The sequence below is a fragment of the Amblyomma americanum genome, chromosome 6 (genome assembly GCF_052857255.1).
Source record: "Amblyomma americanum isolate KBUSLIRL-KWMA chromosome 6, ASM5285725v1, whole genome shotgun sequence".
Taxonomy (NCBI): Eukaryota; Metazoa; Arthropoda; class Arachnida; order Ixodida; family Ixodidae; genus Amblyomma; species Amblyomma americanum.
In genome coordinates this window covers 49,955,178-49,978,220 of record NC_135502.1, presented here as the reverse complement: position 1 = coordinate 49,978,220, position 23,043 = coordinate 49,955,178, and the positions used below count along the sequence as shown (strand labels likewise).

The following is a 23,043-nucleotide window of genomic DNA, read 5'->3' as shown; positions in this document are numbered from 1 at the left end:
TGCTGCAGCGCAGCATCTAGCGTCCTTAACCCATATTTCCTACCACTGATGCTTTTAACGCGATAGCATTTCCAGGGACACACAAACTGGTTTTGTGAATCCTTCTTTTTTTTTATATTCGCGATGGGGTCTAAGAGCCGAAAACACATTCGAAATTTGTGCGGAGGAGCTGTGGAGAGATTTTTATGACGTCGGCTTGTTGCGAAAAGAATTTAACAGGCTGGAAGTTTCTAGCCAGATTTGTCTGTTAGCTCATCACCGTTGCTACCAAGATTAGTTTGACGCAAGCTGCTGGGACTTCTAACCCCTGAGTCGGCGCTGTAGCATGGGCGTGTGTGGTTTTTACATTGGGAGGGATGTGTGTAACGCAGCCTCAGAAAGCTGGGGACTTTATCAAAGCCTATAACACTGAGCACACGTAGGAAAGAAACAGCGGTGGGAGCAAACGCGCAACGGAAAGAGGGTGCACCAAAAAAAAAGTAAAAGTTTACAAGGTGACATCTGTTTTTGTACCTCGTGACCATGATGACGACGTCAAAGTTGTTGTTGTTTCCTCAAATACGATGGCACATACCCACGGTGTTCGGACGTCAAAGTTACGGTGTCATACCTCCCTTCACAAACATCTATAGCATCAACGAATTCACGCCTGCGTCAAATCGTTACATGATTATTGCACTTTTAACAGCCCAGAAGCATGTTCAAATAGCTGCGCACTTCTCGGGATTTGTTTTAAATTGCTATTTTCCTTCTGGGTCCTTTCGGTACACTTTACTTTGAACGTGCTGCTTATAATGCGCAATAATATTTTGCAGCATGCAGTCAAACGGGGACTTGCCGGAGTATGACAGCACCGACATCATTATCCTGGAGGATGCTGCTGATGTTCGGCAATCTCTACGGCCTCGTAGATGCCAAGCCGTAGCTCTTGAATGGAAAGATATCTCCTTCCATGTTCAAGCCGACAAAAGTAAGCACAACTTTTCAGAATAATTGCAGGCTTCACAAATGGGCATCTAGTTTTTCTTAATGAAATCTCTCAACTTCATTTATTTGCGCTTTTCATTTAAGCTAACATTTCGAGCTGGGCACATCTCATCATTCTATTGCGGTGTGTGCAGGAAGAAGTCGAAGCATTGCTTTCAGGAAATTGCATTAGCTTCATATTTAGAACATGTACTGGTTGATATAAAGCGCTGGAAATTCCTATACCTCCTTGATCTTCGATGGAACGATATTTCTTTCAAAGTGTGACGAATTATAGACAGTGTAATACTTAAACTATACTGAACATTTTTTATTTTTTCGAGAAAAAAAACTAGTTTTAGCGTTATTTATTTTAACATTTTCCATGGAAATCGAACTGCAGGCGAAGGCCGCTGCTGCTTTTTGTCGCGGCTCATCAAAACAGTTCGTACAACTACTGTTTTATGTTATCTGCAGGATAAGGCATGTGCGTTAATATATTGGCATGTTATGTTTGGTCTTCTAAACGAAGGCGTTTATTTGTAGTTTTAAGTTGACGGACGCCATAATAAAGGACGTGACACTTGCAAGTTTTACAATTGCCGTCTGTGGTCTGTATTTTTAACTGATCGATGCCATACTAAAGGTTTTTGACACTGGCAGGTTCTACACTTACTTCCTGCAATTTGTAGTTTTAAGCTGGTCGATGCCATAATAAAGATTGTGACACTAGGGTGTTCTACAATGGCTTCCGTCAACCTGCAGGGAAGAAAGCGCTCCTGAGCAACTTGTACGGGAGGGCGGCGCCAGGCACCTTGACAGCCATCATGGGACCATCAGGAGCTGGAAAAACAACGCTGCTGAACATACTATCAGGCTACTAGTGTGTGGAATGGCTGGTTCTAATTATTTGGCTGCTTTACTGAATACAATCTACGTCTGTATATTGTAACAGTTCTTTCGGAGTTTAATTTTTTTGCTTCTTTGCCATTCGTCAACCCAGTGTTCGCTATCGGTGCTGGCCACTCATTGCTTGTTTAACTGTCAGCCATGACGTAAAAAGTCGCAGGAATCAATGCCAGAAGAAAGAAAAGAATGAACTGGGAATGAATTGTTACAGAATACAGCAGTAGTCCTTGGTAGATTGTGTGGTAAATAAGGAACGTAACGTCAAAGGATTGAAAATATATTGCGTTCGGTAAAAAAAAAAGGACTTGCTATGCACTTACGCCTAGAAGATTTCGATAAAATTTGGAAATCATTCTGGTCCTTTGTGGTTATCAGGAAAAAAAATGGCAAAAATAAAGAGCGCAACGAATGCAGCCAACAGACGTTTTTAGCATACCGGCGACATACTAGCCGAGACGTATACCGGTTTACCGGACCCCTCCTGCGCACGCACAGTGGCTCCCCCTCACACCAACAATGCATCTGCGCATGCGCGAGAAGGGACCGGTAAACCGGTATACGTCTGGGCTAATGCGTCTGGGTATGGTAAAAGCCTCTATTAAGAGCGGCTGGTGGTAACGTATGTCGATATTAAACTGCAAAAGTGCTCAAGCAATGCATATAACATCAGCAGCCATAAACTGCTCTAAGATTCGTTTGTTACAAGGAAAAGGGATGCAAACTGCAAAAGGTTGCTAATTTCGACGAAAATATCCAGCTTTGGTGCGGCTCGATTTGTGGGTTTTGATGAGCGTACTGTGCGTATCGTGCACTGAGCGCTGAAACGGTTACATAAGTCGCGAACGTAAATGTAAGTCGCGAATGTAGGCTGAGTGCCTATTTGAAACTAGGGTTAGCACAACAGAATATTGCTGGGATAATGAAACTCTGGCAGTGCTGAACAAAGTTCTTTAAGGGTTCAGTTACTATATTTTATTTAGTTGAGGCTTTATTTCTAGCATAAATTATTTCACGCAGCACATTTTCTACATTCACTTGTCGTGTAGTGACAAGGGCTATGAAGGTGAAGTCCATGTCAACGACTATATCCGGGACTCCAAGCTGTTCAACATGCAGAGCTGCTACGTGATGCAAGGCGATTGCTTGTTACAAGAACTGACAGTGCGCGAAGCCCTGACCATCAGTGTCGAGCTGCGCATGCCAGCGTTGGAATGTAGAAAGATTCCTGTACTTGTGAGTGATTTAAAATTTTCTTGCGGGATAGACGCTCCATGTCCGGAAAAGTTAACACTGCGCGAATAGGGAAATAATAAGAGGTTAAAGAAACGGATACGACACCACAGCGAGTTTATTTCTTAGCTCTCTTGTCACCCATCCTATTCGCATAGTGTGAACTTCCCGTGTGAGCGGTATTTGACAGTTTTTAGGAGTGATTTGTACCATACATTACAAGAAGAGCGCGTACCATATAACCACCCATAGTACCTTAAAACTCTCAAGTTAGCCATTTCAGCTTGCTCTGCGTAACTACCGTCAAACTGACGCGCATTTGCAGCCATGTTAGCACAACCTTGTAGGAATAAAGGGACGCAAATCCCCAAATTGGTAAACCATGAAGCGATATAACAGACTCATAATGAAGGGTTCGCAGTCATTGTGATTGTTTTATTTGATGTGATCAAAGTAAAATATTACTTGAAAACAGTGAAAAAGTCGTGCATTGAAAAGAGCAGCTGTTCAAGGCCTCCGCCGCTGGCGCTCCTTCAGTAGTAGTAAAAACTTTTTGTAGGCGCTCCGTCAAAGGTCAAAGGTTGAGGTTTCACACACAACTGGTTTTTTTAGCTATGCTAGTTACGTAGCGCTTTCGCACTAAATGTTCCCCGCCCGCATTTCTTGTTTGCAGAATGGACTTTTCTTGGGGACGTGTATTAGTTTGGGCGTTATAACGGAATTGAAAATAATAGCCCAAACCCTAGCCTGAGCTGTTACTGCAACGCGGATTTGTTTTTATTAATTTGTTGACAGTTTGGAACATGTGAACAAAAGTTCTTTATTCGGTCTTATGGACTGCGCAACGAATCACAAATGTCGGCCGTAGGCTACTTTAGCATCATAATATGAGCAGGCGTTATGACATGCATGCTATGGAAGGCCACGCCCTTTCATGATGCGGTTCAGCAACTGAGGGGAAAAAAAGTGAAAAAGGAACTCTCCTTGCAGGTAGAAAGAATTACACAGTAACAACATACGTGCAGCTCTGGCACTTAAATTTGACTTAAGAAACTTTGTAGCGGAGTGCATGTGTGCAGATTTTGACAAGTAAAGCAGCATTCTTGATATGTATAATGAGATATGGCTGAGGAAAGCAAGTAAAAAAGAAACTTTATTATGCTGCGAAACAACCTCTAGGAACCGTGATTGACGGCATGGTTATGCTTAGAGTTATTGAGAGAGAAAAAAAGACGGACGTGTATTCCTTTCCTCGAAGTGATGATTTCTTGAAGAAACCCGGAGGTGGAAAAAAACATGCTCCTCTGCGGCTTCTTCCTTTCTTTTGCAGGTAGATGATACAATAAGCAGGTGGGGCCTCGACGAGTGTGCGGATACAATGACGAGATTCCTTTCCGGCGGAGAAAAAAGGCGGCTGGCGATCTCGCAGGAGCTCGTTAGCAATCCCCCTGTTGTATTTCTGGATGAGCCAACAAGGTTTTTATGCCAACTTAATTACCTTCTATAGACATCACATGCTGTGCAATTAAATTAAATTTGTAAAAATAATTGTTTTTTTTTTTGGGGGGGGGAGGAAATAGCGCAGTATCTGTCTCATATATCGTTGGACACCTGAACCATGCCGTAAGGGAAGGGATAAAGGAGAGAGTGAAAGAAGAAAGTAAAAACCCCAAATTTGTTTTCGGGCGATAATAATTATTATTCTTAAAAGCGAATGCCGGCAAAAAGACTTAATGTGTATTGAAAGGTGTAGTCCTGGGCACTCCATCGCATCTAAGATAAAGCCTTTACAACTGGGAAGAAGAAAACAAAGCACAGGGCTTGAAAAGTACCGCAAATATGAATAAGTGAGGCTATATTTAACAATTTGTTTTCTTCTGAGTGACTATCATGAATAAAATGCTTCAGCAAGTATCTTTGCCCTCATTTCAGGTCACCAGGCCGAAAGGGTTAATCTGAATAACCGCGAAATGAAGGTTTTTGCAAGAAAGCCTGAGTACCAACAGATCTTTATTACTCGAATCCTTTAGTTATATATAACTGCAGTTACACAGTATAAGAGTCGGTAGACCTTGACAGCCTTTGTGTTGGGATTGCAACGATTTTCTGTTAAGCACGCAATCACCCTTTAAAATCCCTTTTGCGTTTTCTTTCGTTACTTCTTATGTGCCTTTTATTTTCGGTGGATTGCTGAGTCACTTAGCAGCCATACTGAACTGCGAACACATCGCTCGAATGTTAGCGAGTGATTATTCAATGAACATGATTTGCAGTGGTCTCGACAGCAGCTCGGCGCTGCGCTGTACTCACGAGCTCAAGTCACTCGCCGCATCCGGACACACAGTGCTGTGCTCGATCCACAACCCGAGCTCTGTGCTTTTCTCGCATTTCGACTGGGTAAGCTTTGGGAAACATTGTGCGGTTAAAAGGAAAAAGAAATCCGGAAGTGGTTTGGCTACCATTCGTGGTACGATGAAACGCGAGCAAGCGAATAACATAGATCCATTTTTGCGGGGAGTTTCACTGCTGGGGCGGGTGTGTCCACATTGAGCAATTATTTCAACATTTTAAAATCTTGAATTTTTTTTGCTACTGATTAGGGGCTTCATATACGGTAGGACAGAGATGTTATAGTTTAATTTCGATCACGAACTTCTTTGACACATTTTGCAGTACAGTTAATCGGTCATTGCCCTCGTTTGTACGTTCGCATTGCACCTGGTCCTATAGGGTTCTGAGTAACTACTCCGATGATATCTATGAATTACTGTCTATGAACATAGCGTAAAGGTTCACATTGCGAAGGCACAGTGCGAAGAAAGAGAGAAAGCTTGAATGCCAGAAACAGTGGAAAGGTCAGTAGTCAGATGAACGTGTCTCTGGCTCGCCTATATACACTGGGAAATGCGAAATAGGGAGGACCGAATCAGGTAGTGAAAGTAGTAGGTGATGATATCACGGTTCACTGAGTTACACCAGAGCCGAGCACATGTTCTTCCAGCCGCCGCTGTAACTGAGTGGTTATGGCGCTCGGCTGCCGGCCCGAAAGACGCGGGTTCGATCCCGGCCGCGGCGGTCGAATTTCGATGGAGGCGAAATTCTAGAGGCCCGTGTACTGTGCGATGTCAGTGCACGTTAAAGAACCCCAGGTGGTCGAAATTTCCGGAGCCCTTCACTACGGCGTCCCTCATAGCCTGAGTCGCTTTGGGACGTTAAATCCCCCATAAACCATAAACATGTTCTTCCATAGAAATTACTCTGCGAGACAAGATCCTCATGCGGCTTCAGCAGTTGTTAGATTTTCCTGCTTCGCGAAAATGAGAGTTTGCGCCCAAAAACATTTTCAGCCTGAATGTCTAAAACTTCACACAACCATAAATGATTCCGATGTTTGAAATGCTCATTACCGCCAAAACAATAGCAACTATTACTACTAATACAAAGTGCTAGTATTAAGTGCTGATATCGATATTACCTCTACCACTGCCGGCTTGCTGCTCGAAACGAGGGAGGGGGGGGGGGCAAATGAAAGAATGCTGGCACTGAAATGTCAACAGAGTTCTTCGTTGAAGCAAACTGAAACAAGGCCGAGCTTTTTTCGTGTGTAATCTGAGTTTATGCAGCGCCATTCAGTGTGCAATGGCCAAGTAACACCTTTTGCGCACGCTCGGCCACGTTGAACGATAAATGGGAAGAAGGTAATTTTAATTTTTCAAAGGTTGAAGAGCAGCAGTGCAATACCGCTCACCCCGGCATTAACGCGCAACATAAAACTGCACTTCTGGTGTTTTCAGGGCTGTTGGAAAATGACATTACGCTATAGGATATTGAGCCATGAGAGCGAATTTAATTCTTGTCGCCATCTTTGCCATGCAACCTTTGTCCTTTTGTAATAATAATAATAATATCGTTGGACACCTGAACCATGCCGTAAGGGAAGGAATAAAGGAGGGAGTGAAAGAAGAAAGGAAGAGAGAGGTGCCGTAGTGGAGGGCTCCGGAATAATTTCGACCACCTGTGGATCTTTAACGTGCACTGACATCGCACAGCACACGGGCGCCTTAGTGTTTTGCCTCCATAAAAACGCTCATCTAAAGTCATCTAAAGTCGTTTTGAAGATAATATGTGTATCGCTTCGACGTCCATTTAACCAAACTGTTTGATGTTGTGCGATGCTGGCTTTTTTTTCTCCCTTGGTTCCCTGTTTTCCGACTACCTAAACTTCTCCATCGCCTAATCTTGCTAACTGAAGCTGGCCTAGATAAGGCCTAGCTGGTCTGTGCTGCATCCTCTGCACGTTATCACACATGCTTTGTCTTGATACATATGGTTACCCAACCGGTACTTGAAGAAACCTATCGGTATATTCAAACCAGCTTGCACGCGTGGAAATTCCCTACAAGGCAGTTGCTATCTGCTCAAAAACTCTTTGTTCAACAATCATCGAAAGTAACGCTGGTGAAACTGTTTCAGTGAAACAGCCTTTCATGTGCGACGCACAACCATGAACCAGCGAAGCTTTCGGAGGGTAACATGGCGCTGGCGCTTCTGGCCAAGCCGCAATCAGGTGGCGACCAAAGTTTTGGGCCGATAGTATTACCGGCTTATGCATCATTAAAACGAACCCAGCAACAAAATGTAATCGAAAAGGGAAAGCTGTCGCAGCAATGTCACATACCGGACGAATGCTGTTTACCGTCAGGAGAACGGGAGTTGCAGTCATACTGTCGAGGGGCATCAATTTTTCCTGCAGCACAATCGCTTCGTCGGATTGAGTTCTTCAAAGTTATAGAGAAATGGGATCATTATTCTGCAAAATTAACGAGCGAACCTACCTCATTCTCTCTAATCTTTCTCTTTACCAAAAATTTTTAAGCGTTTTTTCGATTTGAACACCTTCGCCGGCCCCCTTTTTTCATTCTGCGGCGTGAGTTACTTGCATGCAATGAGCAATTTACCTCCTGCGTTGCTGCCTTGAATTGGCTCCGGCTGGGCCAGGGTTGGGCCTCCCACCGAGCTTGGCGGGCCAGGCTCAGTAAAGCGATAATTTAGCGGGACCGGGCTTAAAGCCGCGGGCCCGAGTCGAGCCCGGGCCCCAAGCCTAGCGCTATGCAATGCTCTAAGTATATTTCCACTGACGTGCTAAGAAAGCGGTCACAAAGTTGGGAGAATATGAGCCCCTATGGATATCCATTAACCGCCCATTTTTAAAACCCGTGTGGATGCCTTCATATAATGCTCGTAACAATTTGTCGCAGCTTAATAAATAACATTTTTTTTTAAAATTTGAATTAAGTATTTCTTTTACAGCTTTACATGCTCTCCGAAGGAAAGTGCATTTACCACGGCCTAGTGGGGAAACTGTTACCTTTCTTGGAATCTCAAAATCTTCACTGCCCTCTTTACAACAGCCCGTCCGATTTTAGTGAGTACTGGCCTTTGTTTGCTAGCAGTGGTGTGAAAGATATGATTAAACGTGTTTCTATGGTTATCTCACATAGTAATATGATCAATTAGAACTAGACCTAATGTTCTGTATAAATGGAGGCTTCTCGGCAAAAACGTCGTTTGCTTTTTTAAATTCTCATATAGCCTTTGATTGTGCAATCAAAGTACGTATAGTTTTTGGGCTTTAATTTTTTCGGTCGAGTATCGTCGTCAGAAGTGCCGGCGACCCAGGAAACCAAAACCATGAGCAAACCAGACTAAACACCTGCTTTACACATCTACTCGGTTTATGGGCGTTGAAACATACTATTTTTTTTCTAATTTGTTAGAATTATTTCGTCACTCATGTCTTGATCTTCTGCATTGCAATTACGCGTTCGTGCAAAAGATGCTTGCCTTTGTTTGTACACTGCGAAAACGCTTATCCTGCATCTTTTTGAATGGAAAAGAGGCTTAGAACAGAGCGTCTTCAGCGTGGGTTGAGCTTGATATAGTGATGCCAATAGGTCTTTTTGAGAGGAAGCTAGTGCCAACTTTTGGCTTCTGAAACGTACTTTTCGAATTTATTCGCGCATGAATAAAACACTTTAAAGAGGCTCTCTAGAGGAATATGCGCATGACATCCGCAAACTTTCTTGCGACGTCTTCAGCTTTGCGCACTGGAAAAAACAACGTTCTTTAGAAGGGGCATTTTCAGGTAGAAATCCGACTTAATCCGTTCGAGGGCTTCATCAATGAAGTTAGAGTTGCAAGAATCGGGTAAAATTGGTTTTTACCCGAAATCAATAGGCCCTGTGATTAGGGAGTCTTTATGTATTTTTAGTGTGCTAATGATGACAAGAGAAGGGTCAAAGAATTAAGACGTTAAAATTGTTGACTGAAGTAACCGAACATTTTCCTGCAATAAGCGAAGCGCATTTATGTGGTCTTAGTTACGTGCAGTTCTCTAATCTCAAGTTCTAATAATTAGGACGTCGGTTAAACAGAAGTAGTAAAAAAAAAGATTATGCGCCACAGGAGGAGACTGCACAGTACCACTGTCATGAAACTCGCGCATTTTCGGGCAAGTATTGTAGAGAAGAGAGGGGGGGGGGGGGGTGGATAGAAAGGTGCTGTTTTCTGAAAATGCATTTCTAAAACTTTGTTTCATTATAAAAACTGGGGCCACTGTCCCTTTTTTTGCGTAAAGTTTTTCGCCTGAAGCAATGGCCTATTACAACCCCAGTATTCGCATGAAGATCCGGCCATGGGTGTAGTGCCCTTAAATATGTATGTGAAGACAGCGTTTGACAGGTGATCTTGTGTTAAGCCGAGGCGCTGAAGGTACGGGCAATACATCTTCAGCATACGGCGCAAGTCAGTGCGCGTTCCTGACTATGAGAAGGTTCGGAAATAGAAAACACACGTGGCTGGGCCTCATAGATTAAAACACGTTTTTCTCAGTTACAGAGATAGCGTCTGGACAACACAGGGACGTGGTTCTGAAGTTGTCCATGCTCTTCATACCTGGGAATCTTTTTACCAACAACAAAATTCAGCGCAACAACTCCTATGAGCTCACTATATATGGCGGGCGACTAATGTCCCCTAAGGTGCGACCATCATTGTTTTTCTGTTTGGAGTGTCTCCATTTATTGGTGGCTCTACATAGCGATGCGTTATTTTTGCACTACATTGGGTCGAACACGCTAACAGACACTGCGCGAAAAAAGAGAAAAAAAAATAATAATAATTGGTTTTTGGGGAAAGGAAATGGCGCAGTATCTGTCTCATATATCGTTGGACACCTGAACCGCGCCGTATGGGAAGGGATAAGGGAGGGAGTGAAAGAAGAAAGGAAGAAATAGGTGCCGTAGTGGAGGGCTCCGGAATAATTTCGACCACCTGGGGATCTTTAACGTGCACTGACATCGCACAGCACACGGGCGCCATAGCGTTTTCCTCCATAAAAACGCAGCCGCCGCGGTCGAGTTCGAACCCGGGAACTGAAAAAAAAATATGCATATAGAAAAAAATATGCAAGAATGAACAATCTGTCATGTCCATGAAGTGCTGAGCTTGCAAATAAAATTTAGTGAGAGGCTTCGGAGTAAAAATTCCCCCAGTGGCGAGGACGCACACGAACTAACAAAAAAGCGTAAAAAGCCAAAAAACTGAGAGGGGCCGGATTATGATGGCGACCAATGGGTTCTCGTACTGAACCCACCCAGTTTTTGTGCTCTGAATAAATGTTTTTTCTCCTCCTCCTCCAAGCAAAAAAAGTTGGCGCCATCAATTCACTTACACGCATTAGCAAAAATGTAAGAATACAGAAATGCGCTATGCACATTAAAACGAAGCTTAATACTTGACAAGCTGAGCTGTTCTGTCTTGTGTGATATATTTCAGGTTCTTTTGCTCAGTATGTCCTACCGACCATCTGACCCCGAACGAGAGATATGCAGCTTTTTCAGAAAATCCTTAGCGGAAGAAAGTTTGGCCTGGTCCGAGGCACGACCCCAACATCGCTACGATTTCGGGACAGTGCCCTACCAGTTTAACTAATCAGGAATGTAGCATGGGGCAATTATAGTGCAATGTGGAAGTTCAGGGGTATTTCGCAAGCCGGAGCGAATTCAAGACATGGGAGTATGTATATGCGCATTAGAAGCCATCCGATCGCAGTCACAATGAGTTATTCATTCCGCTATTACCGCTGAATATTTTTTTGAGGTATGGTTTTATGTTCGGGCTTTAGACTTAAGCGAAAATCTGTTAGGGGACAAGTGCTTTTCATAAATTATTTTTCTTTTTGGCATATGTGTAATCATAAATTATAACAAATCGACTACCAGATCTGAAAATACTAGAGAGGACAATGCTGTTTTCCTTGAGTGCTGAGCTCATGGCATGAATCTGGTCCTAATGACTATCTGCGTGGTTTTCTAGGGCAAGTTACAGTGAAGCCGTCTTTCCGCCTTACAGTTTCCTAAATAAATCACCCAGAAATGTCAATAAAACTGAAATTCAAGCTTTGTCTTGCCCTGAACGTTTTCTTTTTGATGAACTTGTTTAATTACGGTCGGCGCCTTTGAACATTATACACGAATTGTTGGATAAATATTCCTAATATATATTTTCCAAGCGACCATCTCAGTGTCAGCGCTTGGAATCTTGTAGAAATATTACCAGATGAACTTATCAATACTTTTTATTTTTCCAGGACAAGAAGCAGGAAGAACAACAATACAAGGTTGAAGCAAAGCCGTATCAGCAGTTCAAGACACTATCGAAAAGGTGCTTTTATTGCGTCATCCGGAATAAGGTGGGTTTTACAGGTTCTGGCAAGGAGGTAGAATGCATGACTATCCCGAGGCTTGATTTCCTTGTAGTGTATATCAATAGATGTAACGAGAAGGAAACCAGAGCAGTCGGAATTAGAGCTGTGAAGAAGAGAGAACAAATAGTTATGACATATTGAAGACTTTTGCCTATCAGGCTTAGTAGAGGCTTCATAACGCTTTCGTATTAATATAGCGATGTATTGAGGTTAATGCAGTAGTATTTTAACTACACTTTAATTTCGCCCTACTTAACACACAACTACGAAGAACTTCGTTCTTTTCTCACGCGAGGGGCTTGAAATGTCGCGGCCAGGAAGCTTCCGCTGAAAAGTTTTTGTTTCAAGATTATGTAGTGTCAGGGAAAGTACAGAGGTTTGTGTTCCTAGCAACTTCTTAAAAAATGCTCCTCTACATCTTATGATTAGCAGGCGTAAGTTCACTGCCGAACAAAGACCTTTTGGTTTTATCTCAAATGGGCTTGTGATGATATAGCTACTCGTACAAATATTCGCTTTCTTTCGTTTTCTAACAACAGGCACTACTCAGTTGTGATGAGCGGACATGAACAATTCGTTACCAGAGTGTTTAATTATTCCTTTATTTTTCACTTCATGGCTGTAGGTTTTTCTGCTCACAAATTCTGGGCTTGAATAGTCCCGCTTTGAAAAAAAAATAACTCCTTCATGTTTTCTTGTTCAAACAAAACAGGTACATGTAAGTGTTGCTGCAGGCATAGAAATTGCAAATTCTTTCACGGCCTTTATTTAGTCAAAGGTAAATATTCAATCAAACTAAACTCGTGATAAATCTAAATAACCAATTAATCTCAGATTTCATAGTCTTAACGGCTATAATGGAACTTAGCCTTTCTTCTCACTGTTGCTTAGGATTCTCAAGTCAGTCGAGAAGTTACAAACTTAACGAGGGTATTTCCATGGTGCCAGGTCTTGCTTGACTCTCGCATATTGTGAACAACTGCATGTTGAAAAGTAGTGATTCAAGTGACCCTCTTGGTTTTGTTTTCCAATCGCAGACCACGTCCCTTGCGCGCATTGGGGTCAGCCTGTTCTTCGCCTTCTTGCTGTCTATCGTGTACTACGGGTCCGGCAATCGAGCAGCACAGGCGAGGGATATTGTCGCTATGTACCTTATGGCCCTGGCACTTCTGCTTTTTCAAACGGTCGGCCCAACCGTCCTTACATGTGAGTTACCTCTGAGCGCCATAACACGTCATTAGCGATGGCCCCGTTTTTGTGCTCCTGCTATTTTGGCGCAGACGATGAATATCTTGCTTGAAGGTGAGCTTTCGAAAGAGACCGTACCGCTGATTTGTCTCATGTGTTCGTCCCACTGAGATTGACCGGACGCGGCGAATGAGCAGAATTATCCTAAATCAGGTGGCAAGACAGTTTAGAAATACAGCAGCCGTGGTCACGCACAGTTTTGTAGCGATAGCTACACTACGCCACCTCTTCGATTCTTCGGCGTGGCACCACTTGAGCTCCGTGGCGGCGCCGTTGGTCACGCCGTTGGTCACGTGGGTTGATCATGTGGTGCGGCCGTTGGTCACGTGGGTTGGTCACGTGGTGAGGAGCAGCTGCCGCTGCCGGCGGCCCGGCGCCCAACAGGTGCAACAGCTGTGCGCATGCGCCGTGTCAAGTGGGACGAAGATGAAGAGGGAACGCCCAGCGGAACGGAGCGGTGAAAGACTGTGACTTTGCAGTTCATCTGATCAAGTTCCACTCGTCCAGCTGTAGCTATCGCGTCATTCCAGGTTTAACCAGAGCTAAACCACAGACATTTTTTTTTGGTCGGTCTTCCTAAAAATGAAAGAAAGAATTGTACCTGAACTGTGGGAAAATTCAGCTTCTTATATGTGACATAACAATCCACGCCTTTCACTAAACTTTGCAGCGTTTTTAAAGTATAAGAGTCCTCGTGAATTTTTTCTACTGGCTTCCACTGACCTGTATTTTGCATTAGGCCAAAAGCTATGAGCATTGGCCCGAGCTCTCATGACCTGGCCTAATGTTAACAACCGTACACTTCACAGGTATTCCTATGGAATCATCACAGTTAAAATTCTATTCGTGTTGCCTGAATAGGAAACTCCGGTGCATCCGGTAGGCTAGCTACGATTTACTGCGCTGTCTCATGTATCAGATTTCCCGTGTTTCTGTTTTCTGTAGCCGTAGATCAAGTCATTGAAAAAGGCTTGCCACAACCCGTTTTTCGGAAGAGATTCTCTCTTTAGGGCGCAATTAACATTGGGATCAATATCTCAGCACCTCACCCTCAGAAGCCTCCGCAGCTTACATCTTACATTTTCTTTGTGCTGCATGCAACATTGATTAGAATAATAAAGAACAGCCTCTTTAAATCTTGTCTCGTCTTAAAACAAGGAAGGTGTAGTTATGGCGTGCAGCTGTGGCTCCAAGAAACCTTTCCACGTACTTTACTTTTCTAAGTCAAGACAACATAATATAGACTGGTTTTAAATGATTTTAATCGATGTTGCGAGCAAAGAAAAAAAAATGTAGGCTGCAGCACGTACTGATGGTAAAGTGTTGAGATTTTGATTGCGCCGTTAAAAGGGATCAGAATCCCTTCCGCAGAACGGGTTGTGGAAAGCATTTCCAGTGTATTGCTCCGCGGGTACAGAAAACCAAAACATAGCAAATTTGAGAGGTGAAGCAATGCCAGAAAAGCGTAGCTAGGCTGCCGGAGGCGCCTGGGTTTGCTGCCAATAAGTTCGAGGAGGAAGTCAGCAACACTGTGAACACTGTGTAGTTTTTAATTAGCGGTGACAGTGTAGAGTGCTGTGTGTACAGCGCCATAAGCTTTATGGTACGTCTGGTAGCCACCATTACGTTCTAAGAAGGTCGGCCTGAGCGATTTTCAGAACAATTGATAAAGTGTTGAGTGAAAATGGAATAGGTTTGGGCCGTGCCCCAGGCCGCCTTCAAGTGATATTAGGACGTCAGGAAGAAGTGGTGTTGTGGGTCGCACCCAACTCCTTGGTATGCGTGGATATTGTGACGTTCTTGTAAATATAGTGTAAGACTGCGCACGCTCGATTGCTGTGCACTGGAGTAGAAGCGAGCCAGCACATTCCCTGCGATGACACAATGGGATGAGCCCCCTTCGACCTGGATATTCCGGCAGGGATGACAGAGATCTTGCGTGAAATGTTAAACGCCAAAGCATGTCCTAGAAGCTATAAAAGGACGCTCGGCAGGGTCTGGCCAGCCTTTTTCGATCCTTGCCTTAACAAACCTGCCTTGCATAGCAATTTTTGTTTTCTCGACGATTGGCTTACTAGTGCACTCACGTCTAGATTGTCATGCAAGAAAACCTGCCACCATTAATTAATGCTAACAGTTGGTTGTACTTTGTTTGCTTGGCGCCACAAACAGGTAATGGCGCGAAGAGTGAGGAGTGTTAAATGATGTGCAAGAACTAGGTAATGCTATGTAGGGCCCGCTTCATAGACGGAAAGTGAACCATTTTTGTATTTGACAGCCCAATGAAATTATCGAAAATATTCCCGAGTGAACACACCTGGAACGTTTCATACGAACGCTATCTTTCCGTGCTCTGCAGCTTGCTACCACAAATACACAAACAAAAATGCCCTCATTTCTCAAGAAGCAGCATAACGCATTTGCAGAACAAACATAAAAGCGGTCGAAGTGGATTCGTCAGCGATGCTACCGTGGCGCTCTTTAAGTTTTGATTAATGTTTTTTGAACGCTATGCATGATTGTGCGTTGTTCACGGCGATTCACCTTGCGCACATTTTTTTTTATATCTGCTCTCCTGGACAGAAAAAAAAACACATTCCCCTTTCGTGTTTGTCTTGCAAATGCGCTACACTACTTCAAACTATGAACCATCACGCCGTCTGCATGTTCGCTGAATAATAATAAAAAAATCTCCGAATGATTAACAAAACGTGCTTGTTTTCTGAGCACAGCCTTGACCTGAGCTCGCTAGGAGGCACACAAAGTGGAACCTAATTTCGCTCAAAAGAGAATGTTGCTGAATAAAAATTTTTCGACAAAAGTTGCGTTTTCTAAAAACAAGGAAACATTCTTAGAAATGACAGTTACAAACTAACATTATTCTAAAGTTTGTAAGGCACTGTCTACTTGTTATCTTTGTGTATACCAGACAGGTTACGGAGGAAGTCGGAAATCAACACCGAGTCCGGGTTGAAATTCATTATTGTTGCGGGTTCGTATTTTCTCTACACTAGGGCACTGAATTCGTCGACATGTGTTACATGCAAACAAGAACTATACAGAAATGGGGATATTGACGTTTTTCGAATAGGTCGGTTTACAAATATGCCAATTGGCTTGCTTTCGCTTCTTGTATTTATTGCTTTTCCGACAGTTCCCTTGGAAATAGATGTTCTTCTCAGGGAGCAGAGGAACTGCTGGTACAGTTTATGGTGGTACTATGTGGCAAAAATACTGTCAGACTTACCGTTCATGGTACGTATAATAAAATTCTGTATCTCTATCTCCCGGCCATATTTGGGTTGTTTTGTTTTTTATGCCCCTATATCATATAGATAAGTTCATTTTATTGATGTTCTAATTGAAAATTGCATAGAAGAGTTATAAATAAAAACAAAATAAAACACAAAATCTTCGCCAAAATGCCGCGTGTCGTCACTACTTGACAACTACTCTTCGGCTTGATAGTTTTGCCGCAAATGTTCGCGTTTTGTTTCCATTTTCATTCATTCATTTTAAGACATTTAAAAAAATATTTTATCAATTTCGTTGGTGCATTTGTTATCTATCGACCTTATATTGTCATTTATTTCTCTATTCATGTTACCCCGAAATTACATAGGGATGGTGGGGCGGGGGGGGGGGGGGGGGTGGTGATAGAAATGTTTATAAACACGTTACATTTTAAGAAAAAGTGCAACGATAAAAATACAATTAGAACACGTCATAACACAGAGGGAAGAAAAACGAAAAAATCCAACAAATAAATGCAAAGTAGATTCAAAGTAGTTTCAGTGGTCACTGTGCTCGGCTACTGAGCCGGAGGACCTGGTGTAGGCGAAACGCAAAAGGCGTCCGTGTTCTGTGTAATGTCAGCGCACGTTAAAGAGCTCCAGGTGTTCCAAATTAATTCACAGTACTACACTACAGCGTCTCTAATAGCCCATTTGTCGCTTCAGGCAACTAAACTCCATCATTTACAATTTACGACTACCGCTGTACACAGGTGCCATGCACTCGTATATTGAACAATAAGCATTACGAGAACTTGAATGATTGCAAGAAGACGTGATTTCTGTAAATTTTAGGAAGATGGCTAGAAAAGGAGGTTATTTTGACAAGGCAACATTGAGGCAAAACCGTCAAATTTATAAAACAAATGCAGCTGTGTAATCGATACCAGGAAGGCATATGATATGTCCTTGGCAAGCAAAGGTTGCGGAAATCCATATTTTCGTGTCGGTGGAGATTTGAACAACGCAAAAATAAAATAACGTTAGGAAGGTCCTAGAAGGGTAGCGCTGCCCTCCCTGCAGAAGATGGTCGCTCTCCATTGCCTCTCCCACTTTTGGTGCTTTGTATTGATATTTTATACACTGCTAAAACGTTCCTCTGACGGTGATCCTGCATTTATTTCATCCACCTTGCAGATTGTTGGCCCCGTTATCATGATGAGCATTGTTCACTGGACGACATTTCAGCCAGCTGAGTTCTACCGCCTTGCACTCATCATACTCTTCTCCATCCAGATGTGTTGCACAAGTCAGAGTATCGCCTATGTGTGTTCAGCCATGTTCAAGGCCCAGGTAACTACCCCGGAAGCCTGGAATATAGACCGTGACTATGTGTTAACTTCAGGCTGTTAGCATTAAAATGCAATTAAGTTATTCAGAAGGTTGTCTGTCGGTTAGAAATTCACTTCCCGAGAAACCTTGCAAGTTTGTGAATTTCTGCTGCTGTAGTAAGATGCATTTCTTAGGGATTAATTTTGTAGTAAGACAAATCCACTCGCAAAAACGTTGTTTGCACTCAGCGTTTTATGGTGTTGGCTGAAAGTCAGCCATTCGGGGGAGTTCTTTCGGAAAGATGTTTTTAAATACGATGACATTAAAAGCCTCATCGGAGAAAAAATCCGGCGGCGCCCGGCGTCGCATGTCATGAAATTCGCTGATTGGCTGATGAGACTTGGCGTCATCAATGACATCACCAGACCGGAAAAATCCCATTTGCTGGAGAGAGGAGACCTCAACAGATAGGCGGTGACATCATCAGACGGATGAATGCTTGCTGGATGGAGGGAAATGATGGCATCAGACCGCAAGTTACGTTACTAGACGAGGTTTGTCTGTGTAAAGCCTCCATCTGCCAACCGTTGCAGGTGGAAGGTGGTGTTGTCTAATGAGTAAGAAGGAAATGACTCGGACAACAGCAGACTTGCGTGCAAATACCGACAGCCTCCTGAAAAACCATCAGTGTAAACAGTGCAAAAGGGAAGCTTTCGGGATCTATTTCTTCTATGCATGACTCGGGAAGAGCAATAGGGGTCTCACAAGTTCAACCACGTCACCTCCAGGAAATAGAGTTTCGAATCCTTCGCGTTGCCGACACAAGGTGATTAGGTGTCGCTGTGAATGTTTCTTTTATGACTTTAGAGGAATCTAGTTTCGTTCAGGGACATTCTTCTTGAGAAGTGCTTTCAATATGTATCGAGAAGTATTTCCTATTGTGCAATCTATAAGAAGTCACGTTGGAGGATTTTAACACCTAATTTTCTCCGTTTGCGCAGACGGCAGTTTGCGTGTGCCTCCCGGCTCTGGCACCGTCCTACCTCTTCTGCGGGTACTTTGTGCAGCCTCGCTACCTCCACACGGTGGTCGCTTGGCTCACGTACACTTCGCACATCTACTACTTGCACCAGGCTATCATGTTTGCCCTCTACGGCAATGGACGTGGGCAGCTGGAGTGCGACGAACGGGACGTTGACATCCTCTGTGTGCCCATTGACGGCAACGACGTCCTGCACATGGTGGATGCACAGGACGTCAACTTACTTGCATACTCATTAATAGTGCTCGCCATCGACGTCTCTCTGAAGCTGGTCGCTTTCGGTTTTCTCAAGTGGAGGCTGTGGAGGAAGTGCTGAGAACCACTTTCGGCTTTTCTTAATTTTCGCATGTGAAAACTGGTGGGCACTGAAAGTGCGTTTCGTCTGGCGTCAGCGCGACACAAGGAGCCATTAAACGAGGGAGCGTAGAATTTTCTAAAGCATGGTGTGGAGAAACAAAACCTTTTTCGATTTGAAATGCGCCTGAAACAAATTTCACCGTTGCCGGAACTAATCGATGCTTAAATATAGAAAATGTCTTAATTTTTCAGATGTCTGACATACTTTCCAAACGGAAATAAAGAAAGGATGAACGGTGTTTTGAAAATTGTGAATTCATGAATGCGGGTGTGGACCACATTGCGGAATAGTTGACACGCAGGACGAAGGAAATAAAGAACACAAGAAGCGTTTGCGTTCTAGGCCACAGTCCTGATGCTGTTACCCTTCATTACCTTCGCTAGCTAGTCATCAGCAAATGCAACTGCTCCTTACCCTTCCCTCTTCCTCTTTTGCATCCCTTAATACCTCTCCCCTTGTGCATGGTGGCCAACCGGAACACCCATTTGGTTAACCTACAACGTTGTACCTTCCTTCCCTTTTCTCTTTCTATTCCAAAAAAATTGGCTGTCGTTTAGCTCTGGTTAAACCTGGAGTGACGCGATAGCTACAGCTGGCCGAGTGGAAGTCGCTCAGTCGAATTGCAAAGTCAGTCTTTCGCCGCTCCGTTGTTGTTGTTGTTGTTAGCCTATCAAAAGATGGCACATACCCACACTGGGGGATCGGCCAAGAATCGGGTGGCTATTCACGATCTCGCCAATGCTATTCACCGCATGTTTACAGGAGGTATTTCGAGGCCTGAATTGGGAACAGTTGGGAATAAGAATAAATAGAGAATACCTAAATAATCTTCGATTCGCTGGTGACATTGCCTTGCTGAGCCACTCAGGAGGTGGACTGCAAATCATGATCAAGGAGTTAGACAGGCAGAGCTGATCGATAGGTCTAAAAATTAACATGCAGAAAACCAAGGTAATGTTCAACAGCCTAGCAAGGGAACAACAGTTCACAATTGGCAGCGAGAGCCTAGAAGTTGTGACGGAATATATCTACCCTGGGCAGGTAGTGACAGCTGATCTGGATCATGAGAGGGAGATAACTAGAAGGTTAAGAATGGGGTGGAGCGCATATGGCAAATTCTCGCAGATCATGAGTGGCAGTTTACCAATTTCCCTCAAGAGGAAAGTGTACAACAGATTAATCTTACCGGTCCTCACCTACGGGGCAGAAACGTGGAGGCTAACGAAAAAAAGTTCAGCTTAATTAAAGGACAACGCAGCGAGCCATGGAAAGAAAAATGATAGGTGTAACGTTAAGAGACCGGAAGCGGGCAGAGTGGGTGAGGGAACGAACACGGGTTAATGACATCCAAGTCGAAATCAAGAGAAGGAGATGGGCTTGGGCAGGGCATGTAATGCGAAGGCAAGATAACCGCTGGTCCTTAAGGGTAACGGAGTGGATTCCAAGAGAAAGTAAGCGTAGCAGGGGGCGGCAGAAGGTTAGGTGGGCGGATGAGATTAAGAAGTTAGCAGGCAAAGGGTGGATGCAGCTGGCAAAGGATAGGGTTAATTGGAGAGACATGAGAGAGGCCTTTGCCCTGCAGTGGGTGTAGTAAGGCTGATGATGATGATGATGATGATGATGATGATGATGAACAGAAAAGGGATGAGAGTTTTGGGTTTCAAAATTATAAGAATAATAATAAAGAGAGGGATTAAATAATAATGATTAAGTCAAAATGTAATAATTGATAAAAAGGAAAAAAATTGGAACACTTAGCAAGGCAGTCGGTAGAGATTCTATCAGAAAATTTAGAACAGCGGTACTAACAGATCTGTGGCTGAACCCAAATGTGGTGGCGCCAAATGATAGCAAGAGCGAGCTGCTCATACTAAGGTCAAGATGCTGCAAGGGCTCCTCCAGCAACCTTTTTTCTCAGAGAGTTGAATCGGCGACAATACAGCCAAAAATGTTCTATAGATTCAGGCTCACGGCAAATGCACAAAGGGGAGAGAGCGCCAAACTCGACTTGTGTAAATAGAAATTTAGAGGGGGGATGCGGCAGCGCAGCCTCGTCAGTGATACTTCAAGAGGCCGAGAGCAACAAATTTTCCTGTTCCAATAATATTTTAGGTGCTCACAATCCGCCGATGTTAAAAGTGGTGTGGTGTGTTAAAAGTGGTGTGCCGCTCCGTTTCGCTGGGCGTTCCTTCTTCATCTTCGTCCCTGGACGTGGATTCACTCTCTCCCCCTCGTACCTGGGATTGAAGCCCCAAACAAACGATATCGACGCCTGGGCAGAGACATACTGCAACACTCAACCGCTCATGCTACGTTGAAGCACGCTGCGAGTCGGTGCGTGCGATAGCCTTCAAATGCTTTCTAGTAAACGATCGCATTGAGGTATATAGGCACGACGGTCTCCTGCCTAGTAACCCCGACGACGGTCAAACAATAAACTTCTGCCTGCCCCTCCGCATAATAGAAAAGATGCCGTATACTCTTCGCGTGCATCATCTCGGAGGGATTTGGTGTTTTTCCAACCGATCGCTGAGATAAAATGCGAGCCGCTGTTCATGGTATTTAGTGATCAAACGGCGCTGGGCTCAACTGTACCGTCTGCTAGCTTGTCACCGTATGATTACACACTTCGTACCTGAAATGAAGCTATGTAGTCATTTTTTTCTGTGTGCAGGATACTCGATTGAACATCGGCACCGTACTATATATGCTCCATCTTCACAAGGCGCGGCTGCCTTTCCAGGCCCATAGTGCCACGCACGACACGTATACCTCTTATACTACGTGTCAACTTTTGGGAAAGCTCATTGCTATTGATAGTTTGAAAGCTCTTTGCTTAGACCTACTGCCTCTTTGATGAAAACAAACCAACTTTTGTCTCTTTTGGGCTATGTCATCATCGTTCCTACAATTAATGCAGTCGACTGCATTTAGTAGTACCCTAGGATACAGCTTATAAAAAAAAGAGCAACAGTCAGCACAGACAGCTTCCTTCCATTGCTTCCTGAAAAGCATGTTCTTAACTTCGGCAACGCCTGCTGACTGACAGCTCTCTCTCTCTGTCTTATGTAAACGAAAACGGAGCAGTGCTCTATTGTTAACAAACAGCGCTAACAACAACAACAACAACAGCAGTGTTAGCAAGTGCAGTGATAACAAGTGCAGCGCTCATCTTGTCGGTTTGCAGCGTTCAATCTCAGAACACTTCTTTGAGCCTAACGCTGTAATTCATATCACTCTGTAAGGGTGACTGCGCTGAAATACACGGTTACATGATTCATAGCCGCGATATAGGTGACTTTTGAAACCTTTCCCACTTCATAATACAGGAAGCGCAATGAGCTGAACTGCATCGAGGGCTCGTTAGTTTAGGAAATAGTAGTGAGCGAACACAACGGCGTAGTTTTAATGACTGCTGGCTAATATTTTACGCAGGAGAATAGTGCGAGACAAAATATCGAGTCCGTGCGCATACAAATGCCGAATAAACCATTCCAGTGCCATTGTAACATAAAATGAAACACGGCCAATAATCACTTACATCTTGCGGTCCATGTGCTCCTCTGACGATTCATCACTGCCTCTTCTTTAGGCAGGTGGACAAAGACTGCAGATTTCCACAGAACTATGGGACAGGTAACTGATGACAACCGGGGAATTAAGGGCAGTAGGGCGCTCATATACACATTCCTAGACGGTTCTTCTTTTAGAACATTTTCCGCCACTGCACTCTCAGAAAGAGAAAGATTAGAATAGAATTCTTGGTGAAGTTAGGCAGAAAGTGGGTTATTGGTAGCATGAAAGTACGCACAACCTTCGTTAAATGACTAGGGCGTTTGGCTCCTGACTACAGCCAAGCCCACTCGTTGGATTTCGGCCAGGATTCCGGCATTTCGATGGAGCTTGAACGCAAAAAAGAACGCGTGCTGTCATTACGGTGGATGTTAAGGACCACACA

The 23,043-nt window shown here is 43.8% G+C and overlaps 1 protein-coding gene across 1 annotated transcript in view; it reads left to right on the top strand.

Annotated features, from left to right (window-relative positions):
• The first annotated feature begins 796 nt into the window (after positions 1–796).
• Positions 797–23,043, top strand: part of LOC144095251 (ATP-binding cassette sub-family G member 1-like) — a 58,516-nt gene continuing 36,269 nt past the window's right edge. The window contains exons 1-13 of the mRNA XM_077629033.1: positions 797–970; positions 1,732–1,849; positions 2,922–3,108; positions 4,436–4,581; positions 5,379–5,502; positions 8,416–8,530; positions 9,997–10,145; positions 11,756–11,857; positions 12,910–13,078; positions 16,275–16,375; positions 17,551–17,706; positions 18,687–19,036; positions 22,682–22,721. Coding sequence (XP_077485159.1) covers positions 817–970; positions 1,732–1,849; positions 2,922–3,108; positions 4,436–4,581; positions 5,379–5,502; positions 8,416–8,530; positions 9,997–10,145; positions 11,756–11,857; positions 12,910–13,078; positions 16,275–16,375; positions 17,551–17,706; positions 18,687–19,036; positions 22,682–22,721 — 1,911 coding nt within the window. The 5' untranslated portion in view covers positions 797–816. The remainder of the gene's footprint in view (positions 971–1,731; positions 1,850–2,921; positions 3,109–4,435; positions 4,582–5,378; positions 5,503–8,415; positions 8,531–9,996; positions 10,146–11,755; positions 11,858–12,909; positions 13,079–16,274; positions 16,376–17,550; positions 17,707–18,686; positions 19,037–22,681; positions 22,722–23,043) is intronic.